Genomic DNA, 23,567 nt, shown 5'->3' with positions numbered 1-23,567 from the left:
GATGTTTTCAATTATTTGGGATAATGTTTGAAGAGAGTTATAAGAAATATGAGTTATTTAGTCTTGGTACACATTTTCAGATCTAGGGTTTGGGGTCTCTTTGGTGACTATGCTATCATGTGGGCCCCCCACTAGTGTTTGACGAGTCATGAAAATACCTCCCTTGGTTGGCACCTACAAACACTCCCCTGCCTTAACTAGATTGTAACAACCGTTCGTCCGAGCTGCTAGCGAAACACACTCAGCATCCATTAACTAAAATTAACTCCTAAATAAATTACTTCGCAGCGGAAAAATATCCTTAAATACACGAATAACGCGACTAAATTTCCAAATATCATATACGATGTATTATCATTAAGAACTATTCTTGAATCAACTATCTAAAATATAAATTCAATCCTTAATCCACAATGACACCTTAATCTTGTTCCACTTCTATTTCGAGCTCACAACACCAAACCTGCAAATTCAGAGAAGAAATAAAAAACAAACAAAATTCCAAAATGAGTGAAAAACTCGTAAACTTTACTCCAACCCATTATAAACATTTTACTTGTCAAATCATTTCTTTTCGTTACAATGCTAGCATCACTCATTCTCTTAAGCAAATCAGTGCCAAGTACATGATTAGGATAAACGCTGCTTCCAAGGTTCGTTATGGAGCCCAGTAATACTACCCCCAACGTTTGTTATGGAGCGTAGCCGACCATAACAGGTCAAAAGAATAAACATCCTCCACCCATACCTTGCCCACTTTCTATTTTTAGTTTATAAACTAAGCTAGCAAAACATTTGCGCATTCATGTTTTCCAATAATATTTCCACAATCAGCACATTCATAACTATGGCCACAGTACAAACTTATTTATCAAAAACAGAATAAAGAGATCCATACACAGAAGGGCATGAGTAAATGATTTTACTGAACATAAAATTTACCTCATACGCGATCCATTCTTTAGCCCCGACATATAAAGACTTTGAGAACTTCATAACTCCATCAACTCTCTTGAATTCTATAACATTCCTCCACAATAAATCTGAATAACAATGACAAGAATAATTACTAAATATTCTCACAAAATCACAATGAAGAACTCACTTTCTTAATCACACTAAATATTAGCTCCTACCTAAACTGATTTTATCAATATAAACTAAAATCACCACATCATTCATCACCAAAGAAATCCAAAATTGATTAAGCAACACTAATTCGACTTTCATATCATAAACTGATTCTAAAACTCAGCATCCTAACATCAAGTTTAAATCCAAATGAAACTTTCACCTGAACTGATGAACCATCATCAAAATTACAACAAGAAAAGTAAATTACAAATCTTGAACATATTTTCTTTTAAAAACCCATGAACTAAACTATAACCTAAATTTATTTTGCAAAGAATCAAAGAAAAACTTAGGTGTTGATAGAATTTAGAAAATAAATACAACACAACACCTAACATCAACCACCACAACAAGAAATAACTATAACAATAACACTAACATGAACAACAACAGCCCAACACACAAGAAAGCAACGACAACCACACAACAACAAGAAAATGACAGAGCAGAGCACGAACCCATCAACGACAGTGATGCCGACGAGAAGAGGAGAACGACGCTGCGGCGCAAGTAGAGGAAAACGAGAAGAGAGCAGCAGTATGACACACACATCCTAGCAACACCGCGCACACATCAGCACGAACAACGCGAACAACAACATCAACAACGCCAAGGAGGCTACCGTGCAACATAGGAGAGGAGAAAGCTCCGGCGAGACAGGATGGTGGCGCGGGCGACGATCATCGGGTCTGGGGTAGGACAACGAACGAAATAGGGGAGACGCGAACCCTGAGGAGAGCAAAAGGAGGGCAACAGCAGCGACAGGGTTGTAGTGGTTCGACGTGGCTTCAACAACTCACAGACAACGGAGGAGGCAAGCAACGGTGAGCAAGAGGGACGGACATAAGTTAGGTTCCAACGGGTTGGGGTTTTCAGTTTTGGGGTTTAGGGTTTTGAGAGAAATGTCGAGGCAAAGAAGGGATTTGGTGTTTTGGGTCTTATCGAACCGAAACCAAAAAGAGAAAAGAATGTTTGGGGTTTATCTTCCAAAACCAACCGACAAGGGAAAATGAAATGGAAAACCGGCTTTGACTTTCAATTCTGGCAATATACCACTCAATTAATTGCACATAAAACTCAAAATATAAAATAATAATAACTTTATAAAATTAAAAGTTACATTATAAACACAATAAAAATAAAAATCATACTCCAAGCTCAAATAAAATAAGAATATTCGAGACATAATTAACTTAGTAAATATAATCAGCTTTTAGATAAACGCCTTAAAAATAGGGCTATTACATAAATTCTCTTACTCTCTCTCATTTCCTTGTGCGTACATGGAAAAAGAACTTCACTTTATTATTTTCGAGTCCTAATTGTTGATTCTCCTTTATCCTCATTTTTTGGCAATTCATAAAATTTATTGATAGCCAAAAAACGGTTTACAAAATAAGGAGTTAAAGCAACATGCTGCCTTAATACCAGCTACACCACAAACCACACATCAAAGAATTAGCTTAAGCATTTCCTGATCATTGCATCTACAAGAAACTCTTAAAATGATGTACTTAACAAGAATACTAGGACTCGTTAGAGAATTTTATAAAGTTTGCTATTCTTCTACAACCAAATTGCATAGACACACTCAGTAAACAACATCACATACACCTTATCTTTTTTTTACTTCTAGCCTTCTTAATAGCAATAGCTAATTCCTTCACAGCATCTATTTAAGGTTGACAGTTGACAAAACTCAACACCTGGGCTAAAGTCCAAGTTCCACTGGTTCACCCTGGTTGAAGTTGATAATCTGTTAAGTAATGAAAGCCAAATAATGAATTTGCTCTTTGAAGTTGCTTTGTCATTACACACCATCCTTCTCCAGTCCACCCTTACACAATCTTCTTGAAGCTTCTTGTATGTTTTCTTGATAGTGAAAGATTATTGAGAACTAACCGTAACTCCATCCTCCAACTCTCACTAGAAGATCTCGAACTGCAATAATAATCTTCCTAAGTATTTAAGATATGTATGTACTACTCACAATAACATCTTGCTCATTACTTCTCTTTATGTAGTAGGCATTTACCAGCCTTACCCAAAGGTTATCTTGTTTAAAAGCTATAGCCACAATAATTTTAAGATAGAAGCTTTGTTCCAAAGAAAAATATCCACCACATTCAAACACCCAACAGTTTTGGGATGTTGAATGTAAGACTAAGCCACGGGAGCCTTCCTAGAATTATCAACAACACCTGTCCAAAGGAATCTTCTATAAATTATTTCCACAACTTTGATCAATTTCTTAGGAAGAGGAGAAATTTGAGCCTAATAATTTTGCATACTCCCAAGAATAGACTTCACTAGCTAAATTTTGCCAGCATAAGAAAGAAAGTGTGCCATCCATCCTTGAGCCCATGTAATGATCTTGTATATCAGAGGCTTACACGGAGAAAAATTAAGCTTCTTAGCTACTAGAGGCACACAAAGTTACCTAAAAGGCAGGGAACCAATAAGAATTTGGATACTAGTAGAAGCCACCTCCTGAGTAATGCTAGAGAAGTAAATACAACTCTTTTCATTGCTTGCTTTCCAAACCAAGAGCCTTGGAGAATTTATGAAAAGCTTCCATCATTTTCCCAACTGAACGATGATCTGCTCTAGCAAACATGAGAAAATCATCTACAAACATTAAGTGAGTGAGCTCAACTCTCTTAGACTTAGGATGGTAGTTAAAGTCAAGATTACAACGAATTACTCCCAAACACCTACTAAGATATTCCATACCTAGAGCAAACAAAAAAGGAGACAATGGATCAGCTTTTCTTACACCTTTCTTAGCAAGGAAAGGAATAGTAGTAATTCCATTTAATAAGATTGAGTAAGACACAGATTGCACACTTGCAATCACCCATTTAATAAACTGAAAAGGAAAACCCAACTCCTTCATCATACTCTCCAAAAAACCCATTCTACAAAGTCATATGCTTTCCTAATGTCAACTTTAATGACACATCTAGGAAACATATGACTTCAATTATAACCTCTAATCAACTCAGTAGCCAGAAATATATTATCTACAATTCGTCTACCAGAAATAAATCTAGTTTAAGAGCAACTCACCACCTCACTAATAACCTGTCGAAGTCTACTAGTTAGGATCTTAGAGATCAATTTGTAGACTATAGAACAACATGCTATATATCTGTAGCCTTTTGCAAAGATGACATTTTCCACTTTTGGAACTAAGGTAATAGCAATGCTATTTACAGGCTTGTGAAAGAATGCAGTATCAAAGAACTCCATAACACAATCATACACATCTTTTTTAATAATGTGACTACTTTTTTAAAGAAAACAACATTGAATCCATCCAAGCCTGATGCCTTAGTGTCATCAATAGAAGCTAAGGCTTGATTAATCTCGTATGTGGTTACATGTTGAGTTAATAACTCACAGGCCTGTTGAGCCAATCTAGGACCATTTTTGACCATCCTCAGATCAATAGCCTCCAACTTATTGCTTGATTTCATTTTGAATGTCTTGAGTTTCAGTCAACACTACTCCTTGAGGTTTATGAAGCAAAGAAATCTTATTTCTAGCATTTCTCACTTTGACAGTTGTAAAAAAAAAAAAATGGAGTTGGAATCTCCCGTAGATAGCCAATTTATTTTGGATTTTTGGATCAAAATGCTCTCATCGTTGTGAGATTACTTCTTTAACTGCTCCAGAGTTTCCTTTTCTTCAACTTGTAAAGTTTCCTCAGAATGCAAATCAGGCAATGCTTGTATAGCACCAAGTTTTTTTCCTAAGATCCTCCACTTTATACTTAAGGGCATGCTTAACAGCCTTCAACTTCTCAAGAGCATTCTTCATTTTATAATTGCAACAAGTAGAATCACGACACAACAAGAATCCGCTCCTTTGCCGATGGAGTTTACCGACGGCCAATATATCCGTCGGTAAATTCACATTTACCGACGCATTTGACCGACGGACAAAATTACCGACGAAAAAAAGAATTTACTGACGGATCTTGAAAAACCGACGCAAATTACCGACGATTTATAATTATACTGACGGATCTGCCGTCGGTAAATTTGTACTAATTTTTTTAAAAATAAAATGCTGTCTTTTAGCCTTCCTTTTATCTCTCTCTCTCTCTCAAAATAACTCTTTCTTCCTCTCTCTCTCCTCTCATGGTTTCTTCCCCCCTCTCTCTCCTCTCATGATTTCTCCTCTCTCTCTGTTCTCACGGTTTCTTCCTCTCTCCTCTCACAGTTTCTCCTCTCTCTCCTCTCACGGTTTCTCCTCTCTCTCCTCACGGGGTCTCCGTCTAGGTAAATTCGGCATTGAAATTTAACCCAAATTTCGGGAATTGGGGGTTGTGAGTTGGGCTGGGTTGGGGTAGCGCAGTTGTGCGGGGTTGGAGTTAGGGTGGGGTTGTGAGTTGGGCTGGGTTGGGGTTGCGCGGTTGTGTGGGGGTGGGGTGGGGTTGGGGTAGGGTTGCGGGTTGTGGGTAGGGTTGTTTAGGGTTTTTAGGTGGGTGGGTTCGTGGGTGGTTTGGGTTTTTGGGTGGGTGGGTCCTTGGGTGGTTAGTGTTTTTGGGTGGTTTGGGTGGGTGGGGTTAATTTTCAGATTTATTATCATAATTTATTTTATTTAATTATTATCATCATTTTTTGTATGCATTTGGTGTGTAATTTATTTTGATTCAGTTATTGTATGGTTTACGTTTATTTTTTTCTGATATATGTCTTTGTTTTTTTAATATTTTTGGTTGCATAATTTGATTCTTGAAGATTGAAGCTCAAGATAGAAGATCTAGAAATTTAGTTATTTTATTTAGAATTTTTTTTGTTTTTTTGTTTCAGATTTATCATATTTTAATTTTATTTATTTGTATTTGATTTTAAGTATATCATATATTTTTTTATTAGATTTATCAAAGTTATTGTATTCTTTTTGGAAGCACATATGTAATGTTTTACAAATTGATAAATCAAATGTTTATTTTTATTTCATTGTAGATGTACAAAGTCTTGATTTTATTTTAATTGCATTATTTATTCTATCAAATATTACGGAAAAGAATTTTTTTTAAAAAAACATACGGATTAAATTTACCGACGCTTTAAACCGTCGGTATTGATAATTTGTTACAGTTTCTCCGTCGGTAACTAAAGTTAACCAACGGTAACTGTTATTGACGGTTAATCCATCGGTAATGTCTGAATTACCGACGACTAAATATCCGACGGCCAGTTACCGACGGATGGCCGTGGGTAATAAGGTTACCGTCGGACACCGCGTTTTTACTAACAGATTTTAACCGTCGGAAAAGGGTGATTTTCTTGTTGTGTGAGCTCTTTGCACTACTTCAATAAACCCATCTTGATCTGCTAGAAAATTGAGAAACCTAAATTGTCTCCCCCCTTCATTCCAGAGCAAATAAAAGAGGAGTGTGGTCTAAAACACCACAAGGAAGATACTTTAGAACAACATCAGCATAGAGAGTAATTCAAGCACAATTGACTATATCTTTATCAATTATACTTGATGTTATATCCATACCAAGACCCTTATTATTCCAAGAATAAAAGGCACCAGCAGAGGGAGCTTCATCCAATTATCCACCATAAAGTTGCTAAAGTTAATGGTTTCAGCATGACTCACATCAGACCCATGTAATATGTCAACAACATGACTCACAACATTGTAGTCTCCCATCATGATAGAAGGCGTCTAAATTTTGAATAAAATTACCATGCTTTGACCAAAGATTATTCTTCCTGTCCTGAATTGTGTGAAGCCTATAAACAACAACAAAGTGAAACATATGAGAGCCATTACTAGCTTGGACTTCAACAGTGATCAATTATTCTGAAGAGAACTTAACCACCACTTTAGCTTCACTCTTCACCCAACCTAACCAAACTCTACCTCTAGGAGAAGCATCATAGTTCCAAACCCAGCTCCACTTATAACCCAATTTCTTCTGAATTTTCATTTTATTATGAAGCCTGACCCTTGTTTCCAGCAATGCACAAATGGTAACATGTTAGAGTGAAGAAATTTTTTAATTCCCTTCACTTTGAAGGGGTCATCCATACCCCTTACGTTCTAACTTGTAACAATCATCATGACAAATAGGGGTTAGGTCCTCTATCCTTATTAGCTAGTAGCTAAAGTAGAAAACTTTTGAAAACGAGATAAGTAAGGCTTCCAAAGAAAAATACAAAAGAAAAAAAACAAAAAAAGTCAAAAATATCGAGTTGGAAGTACTTGGTTGGATTATATGAAAGGAGAAATGAGATGAAAGCAAATGAAATTGGTTATAATTGTGTTAAAATTTAATACATTGTGTGGGTTGCTTTCAAAGTTGTAGTAATATTTAACTTCCTTGAGCACCACATTCCCAAATATTCACCACACCTACTATCATGAGCCCCATTACAACCTTCAATGAGTCATATAATTTGTTTGCATGTAAAGTCACGTTGTAATACCCCATATTTTCAAGTATTTATTTATTAATTAAAATATTTATTTTTTAAAATAATATTTTAAGCAAAGGGTATTTTAGCAATTTCACTCGTTTCAAATTATTTTGGCGGAAGATGGCGCCAAAATTGGATTTGTTAAACTTTTGGTTTTAAATCCTAGTCAAAATTATTCAAAAAATCGAAAAAAAAAAATTTAGGCCATTATTTTTGACGGGATTGTGAAGTAAATGGGGGAGTTTTGTTTTCCAAATTTATGATGAAGGTTACAAATCTTGGTTTAATCTTCTAATATATGGTGAAGGTTACAAACTCTTTAATTTTCAAAATTAAGTACTCTACCTATTCTACTCCTATAAATACCCCCACCTTTAGCCATCTTTTCCACACAAAAACTTTGGGAATCCATACTTCAAGGTTCTTCTTTCTCTTCTTATCTATTCTAGTTTTATATTTCTTATTCAAGTTCTAATTCTCTTTGGGTTAAGAAAAGAAAAAGATTTTCCATGTTTCTTACTCAAAAATATTATGCTCATGATAGGTTATTCATGTTTACATTCATGATTAAGTTCATGTCATAAGTTACTTATTAGATTTTTATTATTGGTTTGTTAGGAGATCGTTCAAGATTAAGACTAAGTGGAGATACTAGTATACTTTTTGTGCAAGATCAAGGTACGTTATGTAGCTAGATCTTTTAAAATGTGGTTTATATGATAAAGTTGTTTATTGATTTTATTGGTTGGATTGGTTTAGAAATTTGGTTTAAAATGGTTACAATGTTTTATTATTCACTCTTGAAAGTGAAAAGAAGGAATGATATTATCAATCATTTTATATAGAAGTTTTGTTATCCCTTTTTGGAAAATTAAATTATTTTTACAAGGAAAGGTTGATTGGTTTTTATGAACTTTGAATGTTCAAAAAGTTGTTTATGAGGAAAGGAGGTTTATTCATGACTTACAAGTCATATTATTATTATTTCCGCTTGATTAATATCAAGAGATTCAAAGTCCACTTGTTGGCAATTATAGTTACCCCTTGATATAGCTCCGTGATGGGATGACTAGCTTGGGGGTGTGCACACTTAGCAAAATAGAAGGGGAGATAAGAAGAGGAATTGTTTTCAGGATTATTTTTAATCCAAGTTGTTTGGAAAGAGTTTATTCAAAAAGTTATTCTTGAATTACTATTCAAGTGTTTGGAAAATTTGTTCTGATTGTTCTTGAATTATTATTCAAGTGTTTGGAAGAGTTTGTTCTTAAAATGTTATTCTTGAATTATTATTAAGTGTTTGAAAATAGTTTATTCTTAAAGAGTTATTCTTGAATTTTGTTATGGAGTTTTCGAAATGAAAATTTTTGACGAACTAACAAATGTGTTACTTATCTAGTACATTTCGTACTCAGTTTTATACTGACGCGTATTTTCTTTTTCCTATTTGACTTTGCCCTATTTACCTTTTTGGTAAGCAGATTTGCAGGTGAATTTTGGATGTGCATGGGAGCATACTAGGAAGGGGATCTTCACCTAGATTAGATGTTTCATTTATTTTGAGTTTTGAGACAATATTTACTTTTATTAATAAAGAAGTATTATTATTTTTGGTTAAAGTCTTCCGCTGCAAGTTATTTTGGTTAGTTAGTAGTTGGTTGCCGAAAGCGTGGTAGTCACGTGGCAGTAATACTCCTAAATTACTCAAATATTTATTTATTAAATTATTTATTTAAAAGTGAGTAATTTGGGGGTGTTACACACGTAATGTGGAGAGATGACACAAGCTTATGAACTAACTTGGTGAAGTTTGACAATGAGTGTTATTAATCACCCTTCAAGCACATGAGTGTGAGAGTTGGGATGGGAGGTGAGGGTTGGATAAAAGCAGTCATTTAACTACTTGGAGAGTGTTCTACAAATGAGTGGAGAATCCCCTTGTGAGATCCTTCTCATTGATTTTTAGTGCATGTCTAGTGGCCTCTTTTAATTCTTATCCTTGACTAGTGCTTATCTGCTGAGCTTTAGAGATTGTGATTTGTGGTGTGCTTGGATTCGGTCTATAGTCACTTAAGTGTTTTTGCAATGATTTATGTTGGGGTGAAACGATTATTATTTCCTTGAACTCTTGATTTTCAAACAAGTTTTGTTTAAGGACAAGCAAAAGTCTAGCTTGGGGAGTTTGATATATCTATTTTATATAGAGTTTTTACCCCCATCCCTCATTGATTATTGGTCTTAATTGCGCTCTTTAGAGCCATTTTTAATTAGTATTAATGGGCTCCTTGTAGTGTGTTCGTAGTTTCAGGTTGATTGGTGTAGGAATTAGCATGTTTTGGTGCATTTTCTACTCATTAATACAACTACAAGAGATGATGTATTTTTAGGAGCACGATCATTTTATTTGAGTAGGACTCTACAATTCAAGAGTTTTCCAATGAGTGGTCACTTGCTTAATTCCGACAAATAACACAAAAGTTATGACACTTTGAAGATTGGAATTTGGACGTCATAGACCTAACGACCGCCCAGTCGGGTGATATCTGCCCCAAACGGTTGGGCGACTTGACTTAGCCACATTTTGAGCTTGAAAAAGGAGTAAGCAAAGTTTCCTTATGGGTCTGATCGGGCGGCATCCGCTCGGGTTGGTCGGGCGAGACGACAACTCTATCGGGCGTGGCGAGTGATTATGGTACCTAACAACCCCCTAGTCGGGCAGATTTCTCCCGGGTTGGTCAGGCGGGGCTGTTTTAAAGGAATTTGAAGCGCGGGTTCCGCTGACTCTTAATTTCATATAAATACTTATCCTTTTAGGCTGGAAACACTATGTTTTCTCATTATAATTTCAGTCTTTAGTTTTCAAAGCACAATTTTAGTTACTCAAGAATCCTAGTATTAATTTTTTCCCAATTTGAATTTTCAATAGAAACTTTGGTTTTGCAAGATTAGTTCTGCAATTGGTATTTCTTCTCTTCTCTTATTATTCTTATTCAATCCTTGATTTTTAATTCACCATGTTTTCTTATTTCATCGTGAGTAGGCTTTCCCCAATTATGATCGAGTAATTTATTTCTAGACTTTAGGAGATCCATGAACATTTTATGAAGGGATGTCTATAAAGTATTGATTTTTTATGATGTTTGTTGATTCCTATTTATTGTATTATCTCTATTCAATCCGATTTGGCAGATTTGATTGTTATAGTATTGTAATATTAGGTTATGTGTCGAGAGGTATAAACTTGATATTAAGGGTAGTTTCAATAGGTAGAGTTGGTATTAATAAATTATGAGAGCATGTTAATATCATTTTATGGTTAATTTCGACTCGAGAGAGCAAATCAACCTGTTTGACTACGTTACTCATTATTGATTGTTATGTTTCATCCTGGAATATTGCTCATCACCTTAGGCTTTTTAGTATTGATATTCTTGATATAGTTATTGTCTAGTTTAGTATAGTTACAAACAAACACTTGTTTCCTATAATCTAGATTTGATCGACAATTAGGAAAAAGAACAATGTTTCCCTATGGATTCGACCCTACATCCCTCACTACTATTTGTTAGAGGACTTTAGGATTACTTTTAATTAGGTGGTACAACTTTAGCATGTTAGGTTACAATTTGCAAAGAGGATTGCTAAGAATAAAGAGGAAAATTATTATAGGGATTGATGTCTAACTGAGATTGAAATTATTAACTTGGCAACATTCATCTCCTGAGGCGGGGCATTCAGGCTTTCCAATGGAAGGTTATGAGGTTGGATGTTACAAGATTTATTAGAAATTGTCACATTTGTCATGTTCTAAACCTGATAATGTAGAAAGTCCTAGCCTCTAACAACCTCTTCCAATCCCTGAAGAAGTTTGGTATGACATATGTATGGCTTTCATCAGTGTCCTTCCCATGTCTAGTGATAAATTTTTTTATCTTTGTGGTACACAAACTCAGCAAATGCACATTTTATACCTCTTTCTCACCCATTCACTACAGTTCAGATTACCCAAGCTTATCTAGATAATGTTCTTAAGCTTTATGGGTGGCCTAGGAGTATAGTCAGTGATAGAGATTCAATTTTTCATAGCAAATTTCGGAAAGCTTTGTTCTCCGTTTATGGCATTGAATTCAACAGGTCATCGGCGTATCACCCTCAGACACATGGACAAGCTGAGATAGTGAATAAAGGCTTGGAGATATATTTTAGATGCATGAGTGGAGATAATCCTAAAAACTAGAGTTTTTGGCTACCCTTAGCTAAGTCGTGGTATAACACACTTCCACTTTTCTACTCAGCTCACTCCCTATGACGTAGTGTAAAACCATCCACCTCCTCTCCATCTACCCTATCCTGTAGGGGAGTCTCTGAATGAAGTGGTTGATAGAAGCTTGCTCATAAGAGAAGCTATGATCAATGAGTTAAAGTATCACCGGACTCGAGCTCAGCCCAGGATGAAAAATCAGAGTAAAAAAACACATATCTGATAGAATGTTTTAGATAGGAGATTGGTATGGATAAAGTTGCAAGCTTACAGACAACACAGTCTTCAATTACATAGATCTAATCAGAAGCTGGCTCAAAAGAATTATGTTCCTTTCCAAGTTGTGGCTAAAATAGGCCAGGTTGCTTATAAGTTATCACCACCAGCAGATTCTCAAATACATGATGTTTTTCATGTATCTTAATTAAAAATTCATGCATACTCCCAGTAGCGATTCATATTGCTAGTTAGTTACAATACCGTCAATCAACTTCTACTGAGGTTCAACCTCAAGCCATCTTACAAGGAGATTTGTGAAGCATCATAATAGATTTCTCACTCAATACTTAGTTTTTTGGGAAGGCTTTGCGGAACATGAAGCTTCCTAGGAGAATGATGAGTCTTTTAAAGCTAAATATCCTGATTTCAATACTATACATACTTGAAGTCAAGTCTTTTATAGGGCGGGGGGGGGGGGTGTGGGGGAAGTATGTTGAAGGATAAAATGTAATTAGCCGTAAAATGTAAAGTTCATTGATTTTGGCGGGAACACATAAACTATTTTTTAGCTCCTTATTACAAGGAAGTTAGTTAGAGCTTGTTTTCTGTTTGTTAGAGCCCAGTATTTATATATTGAAGCAAATACTTTGTAAGAATCAATCATGAAAATAACAATTCTCCTCTCCTTCTATCTTAATATCTCTCTCTTCTCTCAATTTTGATTCTCTATCTTCTCTGTTCTTCTCTCTATTTCTCTTTCTTTCATTAAAGCTCATTCACTTGATTATGAAATTCTGCACAAAAAAGGCCAAGATAATGTGGCTACTGATGCACTTTCTAGAGTCAAGGGTGCTAAAGTACTTTGTTTAGCTTTGGTAGTGATTGATACAGATTTACTCATTCGCAAAGCAGCGTAGCCAAGGCAGCAACCTTGTCGAGTAAGTCCCCAAAAGGACCTCGGAGAAGTATCGAGCAAAGTTATCACTTAGATTTCAACTTGGTTACAATTATTGAAGAATTACAAGATTTACCAAGTTATGAGGGTTACAGGTGCAAGGAGGACTACTAAGAAAAAAGGACAAAATAATTATATGGCCTGATATCCAACTGGGATTGAAATTATTAACTTGGCAACATGCATCTCTTAATAGGGACATTTAGGCATTTTCTTAAATGGTATCAGCTTGGATGTTAGAAGATTCATTAGCAATTGTCACAATTGTCAAGTTCTAAACATCATAATGCAGTAAGCACTGGCCTCTAACAACATCTTCCTATGCTTGAAGAAGTTTAGTATGACATATGTATTTATTTCATCACTGGTCTTCCCATGTCTTATGGTAAAAAGTTTATCTTTGTGGTAGACAAACTCGGCAAATATGCACATTTTATACCCCTTGCTCACCCATTCACTGCAGTTCAGATTGCCCAAGCTTAACTGGATAATGTTCATAAGCTTCATGGGTGGTCTAGGAGTATAGTCTGTGATAGAGATTCAATTTTTCTTAGCAAATTTTAGAAAGCTTTGTTCCCCATCTACTGAATTTAATATCTCTTCGGCTTATCACTTTAAGACACAGAGACAAACTAAGACAGTGAATAAATGCTTCTAGACATATTTGAGATGCATGAGTGGAGATAATCCTCAAAACTGGAGTTTTTGGGTGCTCTTAACTAAGTGGTGGTATAACACATTTCCACTCTTCTACTCAACTCATTCCCTATGAGGTAAGTGTATAACCATCCACCTCCTCTCCGTCTAACCTATCTTGTAGGAGAATCTCTAAATGATAAGTTTTGACAGAAGCTTGCTCAAAAGAGAAGCTATGATCAATGAGTTAAAGTATCATCTGACTAGAGCTTAGACTACGATGAAAAAATAGACTAATAAACACAAATGTGATAGGGAGTTTTAGATAGGAGATTAAGTATGGCTTAAGTTGCAAGCTTACAGACAACATACTCTTCAACATATATCTATCACAAGCTGGCTCAAAAGAATTATCGTATTTTCCAAGTTGTGGCTAATATAGGCCAGGTTGCTTATAAGTTTTCATTACTAGCAGATACTCAAATACATGATATTTTTCATGTATCTCAATCAAATAAATTTCAACCAAGAACCCTTGGGTCCAATGGTATGACTTTCTATCTCCCACATGGGAGACAAAGGTTCAAATCTGTGTCGAAGCAAAATTTCAATAATGTTGGGGGTTGGGACCTCGGGGGGAAGGGGTTTTGGGGCTTGTAGGGCCTATGAGTGAGTGTCCCTATGCGAGGGAAGCCCAGAGGAATTTCATCTTACCACGGGTTGGTTGCATACTCCTAGTACCGGTTCATATTCCTAGTTGGTTGCAAGGTCAATCATATTCTACTGAGATTCGTCCTAAAGCCATCTTAAAAGGAGATTTGTGGAGCATTATAATAGAGTTATCACTCAATACTTACTTCTTTGGAAAGGCTTTGTGGAACATGAAGCTTCCTGGGACAATGCTGAGTCTTTTGAAGCTAAAATATCCCGATGTCATTACTACAAAAACCTGAGGTCAAGTCTTTTATAGGGGGAAAATTATATTAGAGGATGAAATGTAATTAGATGTAAATGTAAAGTTTGTTGATTTTGGCGGGAAAACATAAACTATTTTTTTAGCTCCTTATTACAACAAAGTGAGTTAGAGTTTGTTTTCTGTTTGTTAGAGCCCGGTTTTTAAATATTGGAGCTAATACGTTGTATGACTCCATCATGAAAATAACAATTATCCTCTCCTTCTATCTTAATATCTCTCTCTTCTCTCAATTATGATTCTATTTCTTCTATGTTCTTCTCTCTTGTTAAAGGACCAACTCAACGAAAAGATTAAACTAATGGTTGGAGTCCCAAGAATAGTTTTATACTCTATCACGCCCGCTTAGCGAGAGCCCATTGGGCTTGAAGAGTGGATTCAGCACATGCCTCCCTCATACCTGGCGCTAAATATTCGACTTAGAAAGGAGGGTTGGATGAGATTTCAACCTGCGACCTTTATGTCACGCTGGCTTAGATAACATGTCAAAGGGCCAACTCATCCAAAAATTTTAAGCTAATGGTTGGAGTCCCAAGAACAATTTCATAAACAGCCATGAATGACGTTTGTTGAGTTTTAAGGAAAAGAAAGAAAGGACTTGATGAATTAATATTAGCATTTTTCGCGCCTTTGGTTTTCTCTCAGCGCACGATAAGAACACCCATTCTTATCCTACATCATCGCCATGGCAGGGAAATCGAAATCAAAATCAAAGAATTCTCAAAGTAAAAACAACTAGAAAGTGAAGGAAAATGGTCCTCTGAGTCCTATCAGTGGTTAGAAACAAAAAAATCCATGGATGAACTCCATGGAATTGTTGCGTTGGAGATTCAAGAATCTGGGTCTGAAATTCATATTTCGCCCAAAAGTTCATTAAAGGATCTTGAGCAACAAAAGAAAGATCAAATGACGTTATCAGAGTGGTTAACAATCATGAAGAAAACACAAAGCAGATTGGAGGCCATGAATTCAGGTATTCTACAATCGCGCCAATTACTCTCTGAATATGATAAAGTTCAAGACCCTGTGTCTAATCTAAAATGTCAATCACATATTAAAATTGATCTTGATGACGTTAAAGATGAATTCAATAATGGAATTGTTCAGTGGTTTGCTCTATTGTTGGTGTCAACCCCCCTTTCCCTGTAATGGATGGATTTGTGTGTCGAATTTGGGCAAAAAATGGGATAGATAAAGTAGTAATGGTGAATAAAGGAATTTTCATGATTAGATTTCATATTGAAGAACAAAGAGATAAAATCTTGATGGAAGGATTTCATTTCTTTGATCGGAAACCATTGATAATGAAAAATGGCATTCGGACATGGACTTTCAGAAGAAGGAATTAAAAATAGTTCCAATGTGGGTACAATTTACCTGCTTTGGACCTGAAGTACTAGGGTGAAAGATGCTTGTTCAAATTGGTGGTTGGGATTGGAAAACCAATTAGGTTAGACTAATCCACCGTTAATAAGGATAGGTTATTATATGCTAGAGTCATGATTGAAGCGCAGATGAATCAAGAATTTCCGGATTCGATTCGATTCAATTTGAGAATGAAAATGGATGCATGGTTAGGCAAAAAAATCATGTATTAGTGGAAGCTAGTTAGTTGTGGATCTTGTCGTAGAGTAGGGCATACTGTAGCTGAATGTAAGAAGCAAGTGAAATAGGTTCAATAGAAGTGGGTGGCAAAACAGAAGGTGGTGAAGAAAGACCATGAAGGTTTCCAGAAAGTTACAACTAGTCCAGGACCATCTCAGACACACCCTAAAGAAGTGACTGTGAACAACAGTTTTGCAGTCCTGGAACTTATGCAGGAAAAGGAAATGAATGAGGCAAATGTAGATCAGGTTCAAAATGAGGATGACCATGGTTGGGAGGTGGAGCCTCCCACTATGGATGGGTAGTGTTATAAGTTGGAATGTGAAAGGGATAAACAATAGGAAAAAAAATAAAATGACGTGAGAAATTTTATATTTGCTCACAATATTAGATTGTTTGGCCTTCTAAAAACTAAGATAAAACCTCCTGCTCTAGGTTATTTTTATCTTAATGTATGTCCTGCACTACTACAATTTTGAGCAAATAACATATCTATCTTAACGGTTAATTTAACAAGTGTTATCTTTGACCTAAATTAACATTTTATTAAGAAAAGTGTTATCTTAAGTTGGCGAAATGGTCAATATAGAAAACTAGACTTAACACTTACAAAATACATGTTATCTTTTCTCCTCACTATTTGATTTAGTATCTCTCACCTAACACTTTTATCACTTAACAGTTATCTTTTGTAATTTTTCGGTTAAAAATAAATTATAATATGCTATCTCTTAATAACCATAATTTACCCACCCCGATAGAAAACCGCAATAATTCCAAACTTCCCCCACAATCTGCAACTGCAACCACCTCCTATATGCTCTCTCGTTGTTCTCATTATCTCTCTAAATAGCTGTTAGCTTACTCCATATTCTTCTCCTTAGCCTTTTTTTTTAATATATGCATGCTCGTGAAACATATTGAAGCATTTCAACGAGGAACCATCTTCTTCTCCTTGTTTAGTCTTTTATTTAATCTATGCATGCTCTAGAAATATATTAAAACATTTCAACGAGAAATAACCAAATTCAAGATGAAGACTTCCTATCCAAAAAAAATGTTCAAGGTGAAAAATTAATCAAATGGTGTTTTCAACCACGTACCAAAAGAGATAAGTTCATATGTTTGTTAATTCTAAATTTCTGGATCTACAATTTCAATCATCGTTTAGAAATTTTATTAATTTAATCAAATGGTAAATCTGAAATGAAATGGTGTTTAGATATTCTAAGAATTAATCAAATGGTTTCTTTTAGATATTTTAAGAATTAATCAATGGTGTTTTCCATCACCAACATGATGTTATTTAGATCATTAGTTCATTTTTTCTTCAGGTGTATTATGTACTCAAATCAATTTCTTTTTTAAAGTTGCATTTGATTTTAAGTTTCCTTATCGAGTTTTTTTTAAGTATTTATTCTGCATGATAAATCAAAGGAGTCACCCGCCAATCCCGTAAGTCTTGTTTGTAGTTCTCTTAATTTTTTTATGTTTCTGTCTATTTATTCTGATTGTTTTAATTTTTTTATGTTAATTACATTGATAACGATTATTGCGTATTTTATTGTTGTTTTCTTTGGTTGGCTTTGTTTGTTGTTGCAGATCTAGTTGAAGAACTTTTTTAGTGAAGTTGAGAACAAATGAATTGGTCGGACGTACTTGTGATTTCATGTATCTAGATTTTGCTTATAGATGTAAATACTAAATAATGCAGTTGAAATAGATGTATGCATTTGCACCATAAATATGTTCTATTAGAAATGAGATTGGTTGCTCGAATTGCAAGAATGTGTTATTGTTAATATTGTTACATCAATGTATTTTTGTATTTTGTTGTGTATTACAAGCGTACTTGGAAATTAATTTTCTTTTGAAAAGAACATATGCAAAAATAATGGTAGATATGAATGTTATTTTCTTTAACATAAATTATTATATTTTTAAAAAATGAAGAAGCCAAAGATAACAGTGGGCAACTATAGGAGTTTAGTTTTTGTGGAGCATACATAACACTTTTACTAAAGAGATGTTATATTTGCCTATAAAGACATAATACCTATTTCAAAGAGATGTTATCTTTGCCTACACATGTAGTTAACAGTTGTAAGTTATAACTGTTATCTTTGCTATACCCAAAATAACACCATCAACAAATGTTATATTTACTTTACATTATACTCACTTGGAAAACGCCTCAAAAGTGTTATGTAAAGCATTAATTAATAGTTAGCTTTGCCCTTTTTTGTAGTAATGCTGGTTGGTGCATAACCACCAATAATGTGTGGCATGGTAATAGGAGAGTTATCATTTGCTGGTACCCCACTTCAGTTCATGTATCTATTAGGTTGTGTACTAGGTAACTTATTCATGCCCAAGTGGTGAATGGTATCAGGAAGTTCCTTTGCACTTTTGTTAATGGTTTGAATGACAAGAAGGGTAGGGAAAGTATCTGGAGTGATTTTAAGGGTTTAAACTCACCTGATCTACCATGGATCATTCTAGGTGATTTAAGCCATTATGAAAATGGATGATATAATTGGTCAACAAGCTAGAAGTAGAGAGATTGTGGATATGCAGGATTGTATGGAGTTTTGTAAGATGGAGGAGTTGAAAATTATGGGCAGTAGTATACGTGGAACAACAAGCAAGAGGGTGCAAATAGGATTTTTTGTAAGTTGGATAGAGTGATGGTAAAGGAAAAGTGGATTGAGGAGTGGCTTACAGTTGAAGTGTTGATTCATCCAGAAGGGGAATTTGATCATTTCCCTTTGGTGTTAAAATCTTTCAATTATGAGCACAAAAGGAAATCTTTCCGGTTCTTCAATATGTGGTGTCAAGCTGAGAAGTTTGAAGGAATTGTTTCACAAGTGTGGCATCAACAAGCTACATGGAGTCAAATGTTTCAAGTTGCCAGCAAGTTAAAATTGCTGAAAAAAGACTTGAAGAAGCTTAATGTGGAGCAGTTTGATGATGTTTCTATCAGGAATTTACAAGCTCATCAAGAGATGGTAGAAGCCCAAACTCAACTGCATAAGTATCCTAACAGCCTTGATTGCAGAGCTCAGGAACACGAGGCAAGATTGAACTATATAGAAGCTCATAAGATTTATAGTTCTTCCTGGGCCAGATAGCTACAATGAAATGGCTTTTAGATGGGGATGATAATACCAAGTACTTCCATTAGAGTATCTAGGTAAGGAGAATCCAGAATAGGATAATATTATCAAGAAAGTTGAGGTTCATGGGCTCAGAACTCTACTGAAGTGGTGGGAGCATTCCTTGATTTCTATCATGGTTTACTAGGTAGCAGAAGTTCCACTAGCAAGGTGAAGCAAGCTATCATTGATAAAGGTAGTGTTCTTAGTCTTGAACAACAACAAGCCTTGAATCTTAATTTTTCTGGAGAAGAAATAAAAGAGGCCTTGTTTTCCATCCACAATGATAAATCACCTCGGATTGATGGATATTCTAGCTTCTTTTTCAAGAAGAGTTGGAGCATTATTGGCTCTTATGTGATTGCTGCAATCCATGAGTTTTTCAGATCTGGATTTTTTTTAAAAGAAATTAATGTGACAACCATCACAATGATTCCTAAAGTTCTTAGTCTTGCTGTTGTGGGTGATTATAGGCCAATAACATGTTGTTCAGTGCTTTACAAAACAATTACTAAACTGTTAAATCATCACAATCAAAGGCACACAAGAGAACAACACAAAGCACATGGATCATAGATTTTAGCCATGGGATACAAACTATAAAACAAGCTGAACCGTTAGATTGTCATTTAATCTCTCAAGTCTTCCATTCTCCACCCGCAAATTAGATCTTAGGGAAGGGAGTAGGATGAGCATCCTACACCTTCCCCTAAGCGACGTCGTTTCATTAGTTTTAGGGGAGCCAAAAATTTGGCTCGCTTTTGGCAGTATTTTTGAATGTGGGTCAGCTCCCCCATGTCAAACTTTTGTACTTTGTTACTTACATCACTCACTCATGCACTCTTTTTCTCTCTCATTTAATTTTCAAGAACCATTTCAATTCTCTCTCTCATTTATTTTGTTCTTCATTTATTTCTCCCTGATTTTCATTCATTTCCATCATAAATTCCCAAAAGTTGGTATTTGGTTTTATTTTCTGTTTTACATTTTTAAAACTTTGCATGTTTTATGTACTCAATTTGTAAAATGAAGGATATAAGTGGAAATGATGGAATTTCAATTGATGATGTTATACCTTCTAATGCAATGGGAGATTTAGGTGATGGAGGAGAAAGAGAAGAAGATGAATTACCAGGAAATTCTGGTATTTATTTGTTGAAGCAATTTTTTAATGTACAAATGCATATGGTTTGTTGTACAATAATATACGAGTGCACATTTTGTATTTTTTAGTGATCAAAGTAATGACCATCAGCGTACATTGTGATTTATCCTTATTGCGTTGTTTGTGGTACCTTTTTTTGATTACTAGCTCCACCAACAGTTTTATGTACTACCTTGCATATACTCTTTGTTGAGATTCATGTACATTAACTGGTTTATAATCATTATGTTATGTGTTGACTTTTTGTTTTAATACCCATATTGAGGTTTTTTTTTCGTTTGTGTCTATAGAATATGCTGAGTCTGAGACATCTGAATTGATACTCAAAGAGGTTGCTAATGACGAAGAAGCTTACAAATTATACAATGACCATGCCTTTAAATGTGGATTTGGGATTCGCAAGGCCAAAGTTTGTTGTAGATATGATACAAAGACCATTAGGAACGATTTTTAGTTATGCATGCATGTTAATGTACATTTAGTCATACACATTGAACATTAACGCAACTGTAATGTGCATAGAACAAGGTCAGCTCTATAAAATAACTTGAACATCCAGTCATAACAGCATTGTACATTCAGGCTTAGTAATTGAATAATCTTGCTAGAACATGTACATTGAGTCATATCCAGTGAAATTCAATCAAAGAATAAGGTATACATTTTGAGTTATAACCAGTGAACAATGTCCTATATAAAATACCTTGAACATTCAGTCATAACAACATTGTACATTTAAGCATAGAAATTGAACAATCTTGCTATAATAACATTGTACATTGAGTCATAACCAATGAAATTCAATAAAACAATATTCTACATTGAGTCATATCCAGTGAACAAATTGAATTTCATCACTTTGAATTGTGGCACCTAGAGCACTATGAGGTATGAGACTATAATTGTACATATTGAATTTCATCAGTGAACAAACATCAACACACCAATGTACAAAGAAACAAAGATTGCAAATTACTCACTTGACATCAACTTCAGGAATTAGGTTACTCTCAGCTGGGGGGTTGTCATTGTACATTTTGATTTTGTTAATAAACAACCACGAAACCAAGAATGTACAAAGAAACATAATAGAATAAAAGGGTGGTCAATGGTATTTCTTCACTTTTGTGTTCTTGCAACCCAAAAAAAAACCTAAATTTAGTAACTAGAGGACGAAATTTAAAAAACGAAATCATTAAACATGGAAGGATGAGAAAATTACTCAATTGTTGGGATATTGAACGAAATTTGGGGTATTGAATGAACTATTTGCAAAATTTATGACTAATTTTTGGGATGGTGGAAGATAATTACAGTGGATTAGAAATATAGAGGTTATGGAGTTTTTGAATTTTTTGGAGAGAGAAAATGTAGAGGGAAGTGAAATGATGGAGGTTGAGTGTGGGAAAGTGAGAAGTGGGATTGTAATTTACCCACATTTAGGTGAATAGTAAATGTCAAATCAATTACCTTTTGCATTTTCCATCTGTACACTAGAAGTCAATGTTATTTGGCTGTCAAATCAATTACTTTTTGCATGTTCATTGGTGCATTTTGTTTTTCTTACCTTGCGTTTTGGAGCTGCCTACACATCATTCCAACATCTCCTTATTGTTCTCCACCATCTCTCTCCTTTAAACGACCCATCTTCCACCCAAAACCCTACCTAAACTCCCACTTTTTTTCCTCTCTTTCTCATTGCTCCTCCCTCCATCTTCCTCTCTGGCTCACTCCACCAAAATTCGACCACCACCATGCAGCCTTCGCCGCTGGCACGCCTCCTTATATCGTTGCTCTCGTTCTCCCTGCTCTCCGCTAGCTCACCCGCCTCTCTTTTTCTCTGTTTTCTTGCTAAATTTCTCTTTTTTGCATATTATAGCTTGAATTTCTCATAATTTTGTGAGGAAGATGATGGCAATTTTATGCTGTTAAAATTTGCTTCAAGATTGTAATTTGTGAGTCGATTTTCATTATTGTTCAACTAAATTGGCAGATTGACTGTACATGCTCCATCTATATTTTTTTACTTGCAATGTTGCAAGATTTTTCGAAGTTTTAATTTTAGAATGTTTGGATTTTTCATTTTTTCAAGTTAGAATTTGTTCGTATTTCGTTTATTTTACATGCTTGAATTATGTTCGGTTTTTTCTTGATATAGCTTCCGATTTGATTTTTGTTTTTGTTAATTTTTTTCATTTATTTTTTCAGGTTTGAACTATGGTTGTTTCTATTTTTATTGCTTTGAGTTTTGCTTTTTTCATCTTTTTATTTATTATTTATGTTCACATTTTTGTTTTGTAGATAGGAAGGTCTTGTATGGAGATGGAGATGTGCCTCTAAATCTGGAGGAGTAGAACAGTAGAAGACTTAGTTATTTGAGAATTGAAAATATTTTAAATATACATTTACACTTTGTAGTTGGTGTTTAATATATATATTGTAAATAATATTCAATAAAATCTGTCTTCTTTACAGTATATAAGTTCTCTTGATTTAGTATATACTAGCAATTTATGCACGCGATGCGTGCTTTAGTTATTTTCTTTGTTGGTTATTTATTCAAAGTAACTCTTTAAATTTTTTCTTTCCAAGCCAACTTTCTATAGCTTTTGAATAACATCAGTACTTCTTGATTTAGCTATTTTATGAGTAAATAATTCAAAATCAATGAAGCACGTATAATGCACAAGGCAATAAGAAATTATATATCACTAACCTTTTGGTGTTTTTTAACATAAAGTGGGAGTTGAAACTACGTGATGGTTCGATAATGTTACTTTAGATAAAGAGTCTTATTTTATTGATAAAAAATATAAGTTTCTAAATACATTATAAATCATCATCAATTACATACTATATTATTGTCGATAAAGTATTTCAATAACAAACTTCTAATTTTGTTTATGGCCTTTTCTAATCAATGTATAATCATATATGTGTCATTTTAAATATATGGTAAATTTCCTTATGTAAAATTATTTTGTCAATTTTATGTTGATTGTGGTGACATTGAATTGTTCG

At 34.7% G+C, this 23,567-nt stretch overlaps 1 protein-coding gene across 8 annotated transcripts in view; it reads right to left on the bottom strand.

Moving 5' to 3' along the window:
- The window catches only part of LOC125493342 (uncharacterized), a 59,276-nt gene extending 56,898 nt beyond the window's left edge, over window positions 1-2,378 (bottom strand). For 2 of the 8 annotated variants that reach the window (XR_008967527.1, XM_048636605.2), the window contains exons 1-2: window positions 1,593-2,378; window positions 943-1,043 (exon numbers count right to left, since the gene is read on the bottom strand). Coding sequence is in view for 1 of the 8 variants with exons in the window: in XM_048636605.2 (XP_048492562.1) it covers window positions 943-1,043; window positions 1,593-1,686 (195 nt within the window). In the remaining 7 variants the exon portion in view is untranslated. Of the gene's footprint in view, window positions 1-314; window positions 464-942; window positions 1,044-1,592 lie in introns of those variants that run through there. The other 6 variants (XR_008967525.1, XR_008967530.1, XR_008967528.1 and 3 more) reach the window with 5 other exon arrangements.
- Window positions 2,379-23,567: the final 21,189 nt, after the last annotated feature.

The sequence above is a fragment of the Beta vulgaris genome, chromosome 9, assembly GCF_026745355.1.
Source record: "Beta vulgaris subsp. vulgaris cultivar EL10 chromosome 9, EL10.2, whole genome shotgun sequence".
Classification (NCBI taxonomy): domain Eukaryota; kingdom Viridiplantae; phylum Streptophyta; class Magnoliopsida; order Caryophyllales; family Amaranthaceae; genus Beta; species Beta vulgaris.
The sequence above is the reverse complement of the archived record's forward strand: the minus strand, read 5'-3'. Positions and strand labels throughout refer to the sequence as shown.